At 37.7% G+C, this 13,943-nt stretch overlaps 1 protein-coding gene across 14 annotated transcripts in view; it reads left to right on the forward strand.

Annotated features, from left to right (window-relative positions):
* The window catches only part of CTNND2 (catenin delta 2), a 1,224,220-nt gene that overhangs the window by 1,190,435 nt on the left and 19,842 nt on the right, over window positions 1–13,943 (forward strand). For all 14 annotated transcript variants that reach the window (XM_038392622.2, XM_043508458.1, XM_038392619.2 and 11 more), the window contains one exon: window positions 11,077–11,203. In XM_038392622.2, coding sequence (XP_038248550.1) covers window positions 11,077–11,203 — 127 coding nt within the window. The remainder of the gene's footprint in view (window positions 1–11,076; window positions 11,204–13,943) is intronic.

Below are 13,943 nucleotides of genomic sequence, written 5' to 3' on the forward strand. Positions count from 1 at the left end.
CTTCCTTCCTTAATATAAGTTTGCATTACCAGATTCTTAAAGAAACTGATATTTGATGTATAGAAACCGCACATTTATAAATGTTATTTGTTTCTTTAACTTCACAGTGGGAATTTTTGGCCGAATAACAACCACAGGATCGAGTCAATTGTGTATAGTCAGAGTGTAGAATGAAAATATTTTTTTACATAGTTTATACATTCCTTTTCAGGCATGTTTGAGTTAGATTGTACCTTTAAAACGAAAAGGAGTACTTGTGGCACCTTAGAGACTAACAAATTTATTAGAGCATAAGCTTTCGTGAGCTACAGCTCACTTCATCGGTAATGCATCCGATGAAGTGAGCTGTAGCTCACGAAAGCTTATGCTCTAATAAATTTGTTAGTCTCTAAGGTGCCACAAGTACTCCTTTTCTTTTTGCGAATACAGACTAACACGGCTGCTACTCTGAAACCTTTAAAACATAGCCCTCAAGGTCAGAGAGATGGCACCATCGTAGTGGGAGCCCGGGCAGAATTCTGACTGACTTATAGAGAACTCCTTATTGGGCTTTAGAGAAATGCAGAAATGCAGAGGCAGCTCAGCCACCCATTAACAGAATGCACTGCTCACTCCCCACAACTCTGCCAGCTATGCTGATTGGTATACTGGGGGAGATTAAGAGAGCACACCACCATCATCCCAACACTTTGGGTAGGCATGCTGGAGACAGCGTCTGTGCTCCCCAATTACAGGTGTGTGAAAGGAGAACGGGTGGAAAGTTTTTGCACTTCTATCCCACACTGGCATATCTGTTTGGGGCTGTCACAGGTGTGGCCCGTAACATTTTTATTGTAAGTAACAGGAAATACATTCTTTTTTTTTTTTTGCTCTGACCACTACAATCATGCTCTTACAAATACAGTGTTAAAAATTCTTGCAATTAATGAACACATTTTGATATATTTAGTGTTTTTCTGAAACCCTAGTTTCTGGAGTAATGATATTAAGTGGGAATCTCAGCTTTCATTTTTTAAAAAAGTATGTTTCCAGCCCTCGTGATTGCAAAGAAAAGCAGGAGAACATGAATCCTAAAGTCTCAAAAACAAGAAGGCAAAGAAAAAAAATCCACATGTATTCATTTTTAAATCTGATTATTTTGCGGGAGTGACATGATTTTTGGACACTTGGGGTTGGCAGTGCTGCAAGTATTCCCCTCTGTACTCTGAAGTCAGTTTCTCCAGTTTTATACTGACATAACGTAATGCAGTATCTGGCCCAAGGTAGTTAACCCAAAAATGAACTACAAGTGTCCAAATTGGGAGCATTCCAAATCTTTCTGAATGCTTCCTACTGCTCTTTTCAATAACAAATCTTGAGTTCTCATTTTGATATTAAAAGACAAAATCCTGGGAATAAAAATTCTCTATGTATCTTTTATAATTGTCTCTCATTTAACCCCAGGCATTTGAAAGTACAAAGCCATTTATCTGTTAATCACTTAAGTACCTTTCTTCAGAGTATGTCATATAACAGGTCAATATAAAGAGCTTAAGGATGCTCTACTACTTCTGTGTTTCTGTTGAGACAATACAAACAGATCAATAAATGTCCATCCTTCCTGGACCCTAGGACTTTGCCTTTTAAATGTGAGATGTTTAAGAATGGCTTCATTGTTTTAATATGACCAGCTTATCAAAAATGATTTGGGGTTTTCTTTTTTTTTTTAAATAAGGGATGTTTTGGAAAGGGCTGAAATTAAGGAAATTAATCAAATTAATTATTAATTAAATTAAATTGATCTCTCAAAGCAAAAATCCCAAACCTTCAATCCAAAATAATTGCAAGTACACTAGCAGGTCCTATGCATTTTTGCTTTTTTGTATGTGTAAATCTATCTATCTACAGTACATATTTATATATGCACAAATTTTCATTTTTAAAATGGTACATTCTTTAACTAAGGTATGCAGGGAATCACAATTTCCATCTGACATGTTGCATTATGCTGAGGACATTATCTTTACACAAACTGCATTCTCTGCAATATATGTAAACATACATGTGACAGGTTCTGATAAATTGATATTTTTCTGCATGATGTTTACTACTACCTGTGTTTATAACAGATAGAGTGGGTGTCTCAAACTTTTCCACAATTCCACTGAACCACAGTATAATAGGAAGGTTGCCTCTTGGCATCTCCCCTCCCATTCATTAGTATATAACATCCATTTGTCCACTACCTCAAGTGTTCACATGGAAAAATCATAAGAGGAAAGTATTTCAGTATATTTTTTGGCTTCTATGAATCAATTTGGCAGCTGGAAACAAGGAGGAGAATCAGACTGAGCACTGTACTGCCCATAAATGCTTTGTGGACCATCGGTGTTGAGAACCATTGAGGAATGCACTTACTACATTTAACGTTTCTAGATATTAGATCCTAATGATAAATGTGGTTATTGCTAAATATTTTAGACTATATTACTTCTAAGATCCCAGTCAGAAACTCTGCTAGATACATGTGCACATTTCTCACTACAGTGTTGTAGACAGTTTATGCTACCGTCATATTGAATGCTTTGCTTTCATATGCCAATATATGTAGATAATCAGATTTAGTTCTAATATCTGTTGGGTCTTATTAGTGTCAGGATAACAAACTGCAAGTGAAAAGATGCCCAGAATTGTATCAGTCTGATGAGACTTGATTTCATTCACATCAGCTTTATCCTTTAATTTAGACAATGTCACACTAGTGCACACCAGTCAGGAAAGTTCCACTTAGCCTGATAGCAAAGCTTCAGCATGAAAAAGATGCAACACCAACAACTCAGAGCAATTTCCTGCTGAGTTCCAAAGTAAGCTCAGTCAACATAATGCATTTGCCCCAGTACCTTTCTTTGTTACGGTATCATATATCCAATCACTTTCTATTTCTAACATCAGCTTGCTGGGTGTAGTTCTCTCATAGATGGTTACCTTGGTATTTTACCATATTATATCATTACAGGAAACGTCATATTTACAATTAATAAGATGACAATAGCAAAATGCTGGCTCATAGGCAAGGAAGAGGAACGAGAAGAAGGTTCCAATCCTGCTTTGTTGAATGGAAAAACTCCTGTTGACTCCAGGCAGAACAGTATTGGGCCTGAAGGAGGAAATAGAATGTTAGAAAGTTTTAAAATATATATTTTGTAAATAGTTTCTCTCTCAGTAATTTCACAGTATGATGTTTGTTGACATTACTTCTTCTCTTCTGTACTGGGACACCACAGGAGTTGGTGTCTTTCTTTCTTTCTGACAAACACTGGTAATTCTGAAGGCAGTAATCAGAGTACAGGCCTCAATAAGAGTTGAGAATTTGCATATTCCTGGCAGTTATTGAAAACCCTACACTTTTATGCAAATCACTGTCACCTGATTGGATAATGATTATCAACTAGTCATAGGGCAGGGATTTTTACACTGCAAGGTTATTAAGAAATAACTATGAAGTGATTATAATAATATGAAGCTTAAAATTAATCAGAGCCAGGGAATGGCACAACTTGCAAAAAGAGTAATTTTCTGCCAGTAAATATGCAGCATCTCTGCCTTATGATCAGCTGAAGTAACTACATTTCATTTTTATTTTGATTAAGTCACTTAAAATAGAGTTTGCTGAAACATTATGGGATTCTCAGAGATATGCTTCCATGTGTAAATTTTACAGAAGTATTATAAGAATATTCTCAAAACAAAAGCCAGTCAGCTTTGCCCAGTGATGTGATGTCATTTTTGGGAGGATGTTGTGAGAGGATAGTAGTTTTATAATGATATTTTACTTTAGGAGGTGAATGGCAATTCGACCTTCTCTTGGGGAATTTGTTTATGTAGTTACTTGAGAGATGTGGGTGCTTCTGTACCATCCCCTCAGGTCAGGAATATGCTGACTTGGTTGGTTATTACTTAGTGTGTTGCCATATTGCCAAGAACAGGCCCACTCTTGTTGACAGCCTTTGGTTCATACTGTTAGTTATGCCTAGGGCTCCAGCAAGGCCTACAGGTTCTATTCAGCTCCACCACTGGTCTGCTCTTTTTTCTTGGGAAAATCATTTTCTCTCTCTCCCTTCTTTGTCCTGTCTATTTAGATTGTAAGCTCTTCGGGCAGGCAGGGACTATCTTTCACTATTTTTGTACAGTGCATATTACAATCAGGATCGAGTCAGGTGTGGGAGGGGGCCCAGCTCAGGCTGAAGTAGCTGGGTTTATATACCCTCTCCCTGACCAAGACATATCTTTGAAAGGTAACAAGAACTAAAGAAGTTGCAACAGGTCTTTTAATGTTACTCATAGTACATGAATCCACCTACCACCAGACAAAATAATAACCTGCTGTGGATCAGAGGAGAATGATTGAATCTCGTAATGACTCAGAACTGAGCAGGGACATGACATACTGGCACAAGTGTGAAGCCTATGAAAAATGATTAGTTCTAAACTCTTGTTCTCTTTTTCTCCACAACTGTTATGCATAGCTTTCCACTTAAAAGTTACTCGTTGCTGGAGTCCTGACAACATATAACTGGATATATGCCAATGTTGATCTAGCTGCAATAAATACATGCCTTTTCCTAGTGCCTTCATATTACTTAGGAAAAATAGATAGTCATTATAGGCATAATCAAAATATAATGCAAAATGTGAAACCTCTGAACAGCTGCTGAGGGTTAATATGACATTACCCTACTTTGGTTATTTGTGATTTCTTTAGGTGCACATTGCTACCTGTTAACTAACTGTTGGCAGTTAACAATGGCATCCTCTCTATAACAGAATTATACTGATTTAATTCCAGTTTGTCAAATCTTTTTGTCCTATTTTTCCTTTAGTAGATCAGGCTGACGGCAGATTGGTTTCTGAAATGCACTTGCACACAGACTTTGCTTTTGAAGATAGTACTTGTTCTCTTTAGGAGACCCTTATATACTGTACCTTTAAGTATCCAAATCAATTTAATTAAATGTCATTATAGGCACTAGAGCTGAAACAAAATAATGAAAGCAACCAGCATGTCAGATGGTATTTATTTCTGCATTAAATTCAACTTACTACCTTTTGGCTCTTAAAAATTAGTTGAAATATTTAACACTAATAGCTTCTGGAATTGTTGATGGGAATAGTTTTAATGAATTTGTTAGAAACTGTTTACCTTAAAAATGGAAAGAAATTTCTTTTGTTGGAGCAGATGAGAGCTAAGGATAGATTTTATTAAAAGTATTCAGCTTTTGGGGTATTATGGCGGCCTGTCAGACACATGAAAAAAAATCTGTCAGAAAGCACTGTTTGAAAATTATCATCCAGTGACAGTGGAATCTACCGGAATCTGGCTAATCAAAAGCAATCTGAGCTCATAATGATATTTATAATTATATTAATGGTTGGGATAACTTTGTTTCACTGTGCCAAAAATTTAAGCACTCCAATAAAACCAAGTGTGATAGTAGCTTGGTTTTGAATAAAGGAGTTGGGAGGATGCGGGAGGCAGTCTGGTTTAAAAGAGTCCTTATTATCTTTTTGCTCTGATATTGAAATGGCAAAACTTTTATTTTCATTTTCAGATGGACTAAAAAATGGACCGGTTTTGTTAACAAAGGCTCTAACATGTGTAGATATGGGACAACAGTCACATAGGATAGACCCTCATTTGGTATAAATCCTCATAGCTCTACTGAAGTCATTCAGAAGAGTTGTGCTATTTTACACTGGATGAGTATCTAGCCCATACTCTGTTAATTCTTTGCACATACTTTTAGCACCTTTATAACTGAAGATTTTAATGTGCTTTACAAACATGCATGAATTATGATTCACAACACCCTTTGTGACAGAAGGTGTTCTAGTCCCTCATTCTGTTTTCACTTACCTCAGTGTAAATCAACAGTAGCTCCATTGAGCAATGGATTTGCATTGTGTAAACCAGTTTAAGTGAGAGAACTGAGCCCAGTGTCTTTAACTGAGAGGTGCACAGAGGGTGACTTGTCCAAGGTTGCCTAGAGTGGGATTTATTCGCGTTAGCCCCGAGACCAGTCTTCCCCCTATCAATCACATCAGTCTCCCTAGAGCTCTAAGATTTTTCCCTTCTATCTATTTGTACATTTATATTAATCAAATTGGAATTAAAAGCATTTGGGGCCTTGCAATCCTGGAGATTCTAAAAGTTCCACTGTCAACTGAAATTGCACTTTGAGTCTCAAATTCTACTCTCTGAAGCACCTATAGGTGAAGTTGCTCTCAGCAGAGAGAAAAAACATTTGGGGGATAGAGTGGAATAAATCCTATACAACCAAGCTTAATATCTACTGGCAGTCCAACTACAACTAGATATAACCCCTTCTCTGCTGAGAACCACTATAATGTCTGTGGTGAAGAAACTTTTGGTGTTCTCTGAAGTGCCAAAGGAACTTCACCCAACTGGCACCAGATGTCACTGCTATGGAGTCTGTGGTGCTGTACAGGAGGAAGGGGTAACATTCACTTTCCATTAGAATGCTAGAAGGATTCAGGTATGTGATGCAGTAGGCAAGCAGAAAGCTGCCCTTTTTCCCTGCTCAGCTGAGAGCAACTTCAACCCTGCTGTAAATACTTCAGAGAGATACCATGATACAGGATGCAAAAAGAAAAGGAGTACTTGTGGCACCTTAGAGACTAACAAATGTATTAGAGCATAAGCTTTCGTGAGTTACAGCTCACTTCATCGGATGCATTTGGTGGAAAAAACAGAGGAGAGATTTATATACACACACACAGAGAACATGAAACAATGGGTTTATCATACACACTGTAAGGAGAGTGATCACTTAAGATAAGCCATCACTAGCAGGGGGGGGAGGGGGAAAGGAGGAAAACCTTTCATGGTGACAAGCAAGGTAGGCTAATTCCAGCAGTTAACAAGAATATCAGAGGAACAGTGGGGGGTGGGGTGGGGGGGAGAAATACCATGGGGAAATAGTTTTACTTTGTGTAATGACTCATCCATTCCCAGTCTCTATTCAAGCCTACACATGAAACAAAACGTGCCATTTTCAACTGGCACAGAACATTTAAGATTCTAAAGCCTCTAGTGTCATTAATTGATTTTTAAATGGGATTAAATGGATTTTTAAAAGGTTTGAAGAACAATTAATATCTTCATTTTTTTAATATTAATTGTCTCCATTTTATAGTGAAAATAATGCTCTTCTCTGTCTATGTTGGTGAATGTGAGAGCGAAAGGAGGCGGTTAAAAGCAATGGTCATGTAGAATTTCCCTGTGCTAAAAAAAACCAAAAAACAAAAACACCCTCCTGCTATTGGTATTTGAAAGTTCATCTCCACAAGGATTAGAACTGTATTTACTAGTCATTTTCCCGCAGGCTTGTAGCCAGCATGGTTTTGGCACACTTTCAATGTCAGTGTCGACAGGGATTTAAAAAACTAACAAAAAACACCCATCCTAGTAAAACCTGGAGAAAAAACACTCCTTATAATAAAACCTGTCATATGAAGCACCCACTTTTTGAAGCTCTGCATAGTTTGATTAAGGATCCTTCCACCTCATAGAGATGAAGATAAGGAGGTCCCAACAAGGACTGTATGCACCACCATTTGTGTGCTCACTCTAATTGTTGGGAAGGCTGAAAATCTTGAAAGCTTGCCTCATCCCTTTGATGCTCCTCTTTGCTCTTCATGAGATGGTTCATGATGTGGTTGACTTGCAGGTACCCCTGCAAGGTGGAGAATAGGTGGAGAATGCTGGATGGTCATTTCCCTCCTTTGACATCAGATCTCCCCAGAGGTGGCCTGCTCCCTCCTTCTGCCTGCATGTCTCCTCTCTTGGGCTAGCAGATCTGTCACTTTAAAATAAAATAATTAGAAAAGTGACATCTCTGCCGCCATTCCTATGAGAACTGCTGATCTCAAGAAAATGGAAAGAGGGAAGAGGGGATCAGTGCTTCTCACTGGGATGGACCATTTCCAAATAATAAGTGTATTATTCTCATAGCAGATAAGTTATTCTGTAAGTTAATATTAACTAAGATGTGTACATGGTAAAACTTTATTTATAATGTTTTCTAAGGCTACTGTGTAAGATCTTGAACTGTGGGTGGGGATAAATAGGTAAGATAAAGGGAATTAAACAATTCATTCTAACATTTCAAAGACTTTGAACTCTTAGCTCTTGTTTTATGTCTCCATGTGCTTTAAGCCATCTCTGATCGTTTCCAATTTGGTTTAACATTAAGAAAAAACAGTAGTTGTGCACTTGAAAATAATATCGGTCTTTAACATCATCATTGGCTCTAGAGCTTGAAGGGCACATCTTACAAGAACGTAAGAATGGCCATACTGGGTCAGACCAAAGGTCCATCCAGCTCAGTATCCTGTCTTCCAACAATGGCCAATGCCAGGTGCTCCAAAGGGAATGAACAGAACAGGTAATCATCAAGTGATCCATCCCCTGTCGCCCATTCCCAGCTTCTGTCCGTTCTGGCTAATAGCCATTAATGGATCTATCTTCCATGAACTTATCTAGTTCTTTTTTGAACCTGTAATAGTCTTGGCCTTCACAACATCCTCTGGAAAGGAGTTCCATAGGTTGATTGTGAGTTATGTGAAAAAATACTTCCTTTTGTTTGTTTTAAACCTGCCGCCTATTAATTTCATTTGGTGACCCCTAGTGCTTGTGTTATGAGAAGGAGTAAATAACACTTCCTTATTCACATTCTCTACACCAGCCATGATTTTATAGACCTCTATCATATCCCCCCTTAATTGTCTCTTTTCCAAGCTGAAAAATCCCAGTTTTATTAATCTCTCCTCAGATGGCAGCTGTTCCATACCCTAATCATTTTTGTTGCCCTTTTCTGAACCTTTTCCAATTCCAATATATCTGTTTTGAGATGGGGCAACCACATCTGGACGCAGTATTCACGATGTGGGTGTACCATGGATTTATAAAAGCTTCTAAGTCACCTGCTTGCTGGAGATGATTGATTGGATTTAGAAAATGCTTCCTTATCATTGGTAATAAGGATTAACTGGCATTTCCTAGTAATTCTTACTATTCTTTATTGACTGTTTTTCTCCCTGCATTTTCTATATGACCCTTCACTGCCTGGGGACATATAGATCCTGTGAAGAGGCACAAACCTCACTTTCCTATATGGATAAATGCTCTGTAGCTAGCCACTCCAAAGAAAATAATGAACCCATCTTCAAAAGCTATGACCCAAATTTCATTCTTTTAATTTTCCTTTTAAATGTGTGTTGTAACTTCACAGCTGACACACAGCCACCTACCAATGCACTATGCAAACAACATAGAGGAAAGAGATGTGCATTCAGTGTTTTTAATTGTACATTGAATGTGTCTATTTCAAGTTATCAATATTATGTATAGATAGAAATCTAATAAGCAAACATCTTCTGTGCTTTTGCTGTTTAAAAAAGAAAAGCAGCACCACTTTTCCTCATCAGAGTGTTCTGAAAGTACAGGTGGTGGCAATTACTTCTCATATAGCAAAATAACCAAACTAAGAGGGAAATTGGAGCCAATTTTTAACAATGTTTTATATTATATGTATATTTTAATCATACTTATATCAGCCTTGCAAAATTCTTTTTGCCTCCTCACTTGGGACTTTACCCAATATTCATTGAGGTCAATGGGCGTTGGATCAGGTCCCTGGAAAGCATTTTTTTTAAGTGCTAAGTAAAGTGTTATCGTAAGAGTGGCAAGTAGATTTTGTGCCAAAGTTCGTAAAATTACATTACAGTTTTGGCACAAGCTTTACAGATGATAAGTATATTTCATTAGCAAATATTTTGTGGCATCTGAAATAATATAGTGGAGTCCAATATAAGAGCTAATTATAGCCATTTTAGCTCTCATTATGCTTTCATGCTAGTTTAATTACTTAAGAAAAATGTTACTATTTAGTATTTATGTTATGTTATGTTAGATCATAAAACAGCTTTAGGCTCTCCAGTGTTTGACTCCTGCACAAATAAAGTCAATTTCAGTAATATGAACTTGAGCAGCAGCGAACTTAGAAATGTTCATATCATTACACATTTCAATTTCAAATACAGAGGGCAACTTTTTCTATACACCCTGGAGAAAATAGTGCTGGGGAAAATAGGCATTATATTATACTAAAACACTGTAAAGAACCTACTTTAGTTTCCCAGTTATGAACAAACAGCTGAGCAGTCTCAATGTATTAACTAGACTAGAGGGTGTGTGAAATATTTATAACAAAATTCAAAAGGTTTGATTTCTCATCATCTAGCCATTTAACATTTGCTTGCAACATTAAAATGTTCCTTTGTAATAGAACTGTTTTCAAGGAAAAAATGTTTACGCTGTAAAAACAGACAAAATATCATGATTTTGCATATTTTCACAGCCGGCTTATCATTTTTATGCCATTTCAGGAAAAGTGGTGTGGAAAAGGGCAGAATGAAAATGCCTAAAACTGTATTCAAATTCTGCATAATTTTTGCACAGCCCTAAAAGGGATTGTGTCTTTGTGCCTGTTGTAGGTATTTTGTGGGATACATTATAGTATCTCGGGGGTTGTCTAGACAGTGGGATAATGTGCACTATGGAGAGTGTGAATTATAAAATGCACTAACAAGTTGTGCATTAATTGGTGCAAAGTATTAATTCCACTGTGCGATTTAACAACATTATGTTAGGGAACTTTTAGAGTGCACCAGCAGGGTCTCCACAGACCAATTAATGTGCAACACATCAGAGCACTTTAGAAATCACACCTCCCCTTGCCCCCATAGAGGACATTACCCTGTTGTGTAGACAGACCCTGACCACCATCTTAAATTTTGCAGTGTTGAGCATACTTGCCATGCTGTAAATAGGCAGAGTAAAGCAGCCTAGCACTGGAGTACAGAGTGACTGTTGTGAGCTGATATGTAACTACTGTAACTCAGTATTCATAATAATTAGTGATTAAATAAAAGTATTGTTTACATAAAATAGAGTATTATACGTATGCATCTTTTTCACTGAAACCTGTCCCAATGTTTGATGTTGTCCTCATGCAGGATGGATGGTCACAGTATCACTTTGTAGCCTCATCTTCAACAATAGAGAGGGATCGGCAAAGACCATACTCTTCATCACGCACGCCCTCCATTTCTCCAGTGCGCATGTCTCCTAATAATCGCTCAGGTAAGACCATGCTTCCAGGGCTGAAGTAAACAGAGAAGTAATCCAGTAATGTCATCTTTCCATTGTTAAGTGCCAGTCAGTGGCATCTAGATGCATTATTAACTGTGATGGGAGCATGTGGGAAACATTTTTTTCATTCTGATCAGTGTATCTTTGTATACAGGAATATTTTTTATTTGTGTGAATGTCTTGTAGAAATGTAAAGCAGACAGACTATCCAGTGTAACCTTTTACTGTGAATGTCCATTCACTATTTTCCCTGTCCACTGGCCAGTTAAGATTATCTGATTGGGAGAGTGAAAATTCCCAGGGCCATTGTGCCTATTGTTAACATTGGGAAGTTCTCCATCTCAGATGCTTCCAAGTAATTTTCTTTACTAGTCATAGAAACCACAAATTCATTTGTTATGTATGTTTTATACTGTTAGCCAGAACTTCAGCTTGTGTAAATCATCATAACTCCACTCCAGTCAATGGATCTACACCAATGTTTGTCAGCTGAGCATCTCATTATGGATGTATTTGCAGAAGGATTGACTGCAACTCTACATCTAATATCATTGCCATGAACATATAAACTGTAATTAACTGCTATTTCATCCACTGTAGAATTATTTCTGTCTTACACAGAGGAATCGATTCAGTTTTCACATGGAGAATTCAGGCCTCTTTTTCCTCCATTAATTCCAAGTTAAAATATTTAATTACTTTAAATGAAAGTAATCCTCAATAAAAATAAAGTCTTTTAAAATAAACACAGTAAAATCCTATCAGCCTCTCACTTTGCATTTCACTTTGCTCTGTTAAACCTCTGTCATTAAGAACATAAGAATGGCCATATTGGGTCAGAACAATGGTCCATCTAGCCCAGTAACCTGTTTTTTCAACAGTGACTGGTGTCAGATGCTTCAGATGGAATGAACAGAACAGGGCAATTTGTCAATTGGGGCTGTCGTCCAGTCCCAGCTTCTGGCAGTCAGAGATTTAGGAACACCCAGAGTGTGAGGTTGCATATAGCCCCCAATCAATTTATCTAATTCTTTTCTGAGCCTAGTTATACTTTTGGCCTTCCCAACATCCCCTGTCAATGAGTTCCACAGGTTGATTGTGCATTGTGTAAAGAAGTACTTCCTTATCTTTATTTTAAGCCTGCTGCCTATTCATTGCATTGGGTGACCCTGTGTTATGTGAAGGGGTAAATAACATATCCTAATTCGTTTTCTCCATAGCATTCATGATTTTATAGGCCTCTATCATGTCCCTACCTTAGTCATCTCTTTTCTAAGATGAACAGTCCCAACCTTATTAATCACTCCTCATATACAAGTTGTTCCACAGAGTTACCGGGATATCAGCAGTAAGATATGTCTGGCTAAACTACTTACACCCTAGTGCAAAAGTGATTGTTTTTTGATGTTTGTTAACTATCTAGGAGTCCAGTCTTAATCTACAAGGGCAATGTGCTGAGCTATTTTGAAAATCTGGCCACAAGTATCCCCATAGTCGTGGCTGATTACTAAGCACTTTCAAAAATCTGCTCTTCATACAGGCACCTAGAGGAGTGTCCTTTTGAAAATCTGACCATCATTGTGAGTGCTGAGTGCTTGAAAAATCTGGCCCTGAGCTTCAGTGAACATCTGACTCCAAGTATCTCCTGCTTTCTGTTGTTTGTTCAGTTCAAGGAGGGAATCTAACTTTGTCTAATATATAGGACTCTACCTTGCCCCATCCCTCCACCCCCCAAAAGTCAGTACCATAAAATCAGTCCAGCATCAACAGACAATTTCATGAATGTTTCCAGTAAAAACTCTGCAGGAGTCCACTTGTGGATTTGATGGTGGAGATCTGTTGCTCACACAGGGGTGAATAGATATAGTTCCTCCAGGGAATGGACAGACAATTACGTTTTATCATTTGGACAGTGTACAAAAAGCAGCATGCTTAACATGACCATCAGTGTTTTGGTGTCTTAGCAATGTCCTAGCACCCCTTTGGAGCTAAGTTTTGTATGTTGTCCTGTTAGATTCTGGCCGAGGACACATGTTGTCCAAAACCATATTCTGATTCTGATTGGGTCTTTCTGATGGTCCTAAACCATCAGAGTCCTAAAACCATGCTAGATAGTTAGCTGACAATCACTTTAAGAGCAATTCTCATTTTTAATGGATACATAAACACAGCCAACTGCTTAGCATTATTTCTTAAATCCAGGGATCCCAACCAGGGGGAGAAAATTTAATCAAGAGTGCTGGGAAGTCTCTAAGTGAACATTGAGGAGTACAGCCAATACCCCAGTGTTATATAATGTTTTATCTCTCATTAGTCTTTCTTTATTTCGTTTCTTTAATAAGAACTGGGGTAGTGCACTTGAACTGGTCCAATTATTTTCAATCTAAATCTATAATACTTTCTGATAAACTCTTGGAATGAAATCCTGGCCCTATTAAAGTCAATGGAAGCTTTGTCATTTACTTCAGTGGAGCCCGGATTTCCATTTTTCATTGATATTTCCCATTAATCTGATTGGGTCTTTTTGATGGTGTCAGAGTCCTAAAACCATGCTAGATAGTTAGCTGACAATCGCTTTAAGAGCAATCCTCAGCTTTAATGGATACATAAGCATAGCCAACTGCTTAACATTAGTTCTTAAATCCAGGGGTTGCAACCAGGGGGAGAAAATTTAATCAAAAGTGCTAGGAAGTCTCTAAGTGAACACTGAGGAGTCCAGCCAATACCCCAG

This window comes from Dermochelys coriacea, chromosome 2 (genome assembly GCF_009764565.3).
Source record: "Dermochelys coriacea isolate rDerCor1 chromosome 2, rDerCor1.pri.v4, whole genome shotgun sequence".
NCBI lineage: Eukaryota > Metazoa > Chordata > Testudines > Dermochelyidae > Dermochelys > Dermochelys coriacea.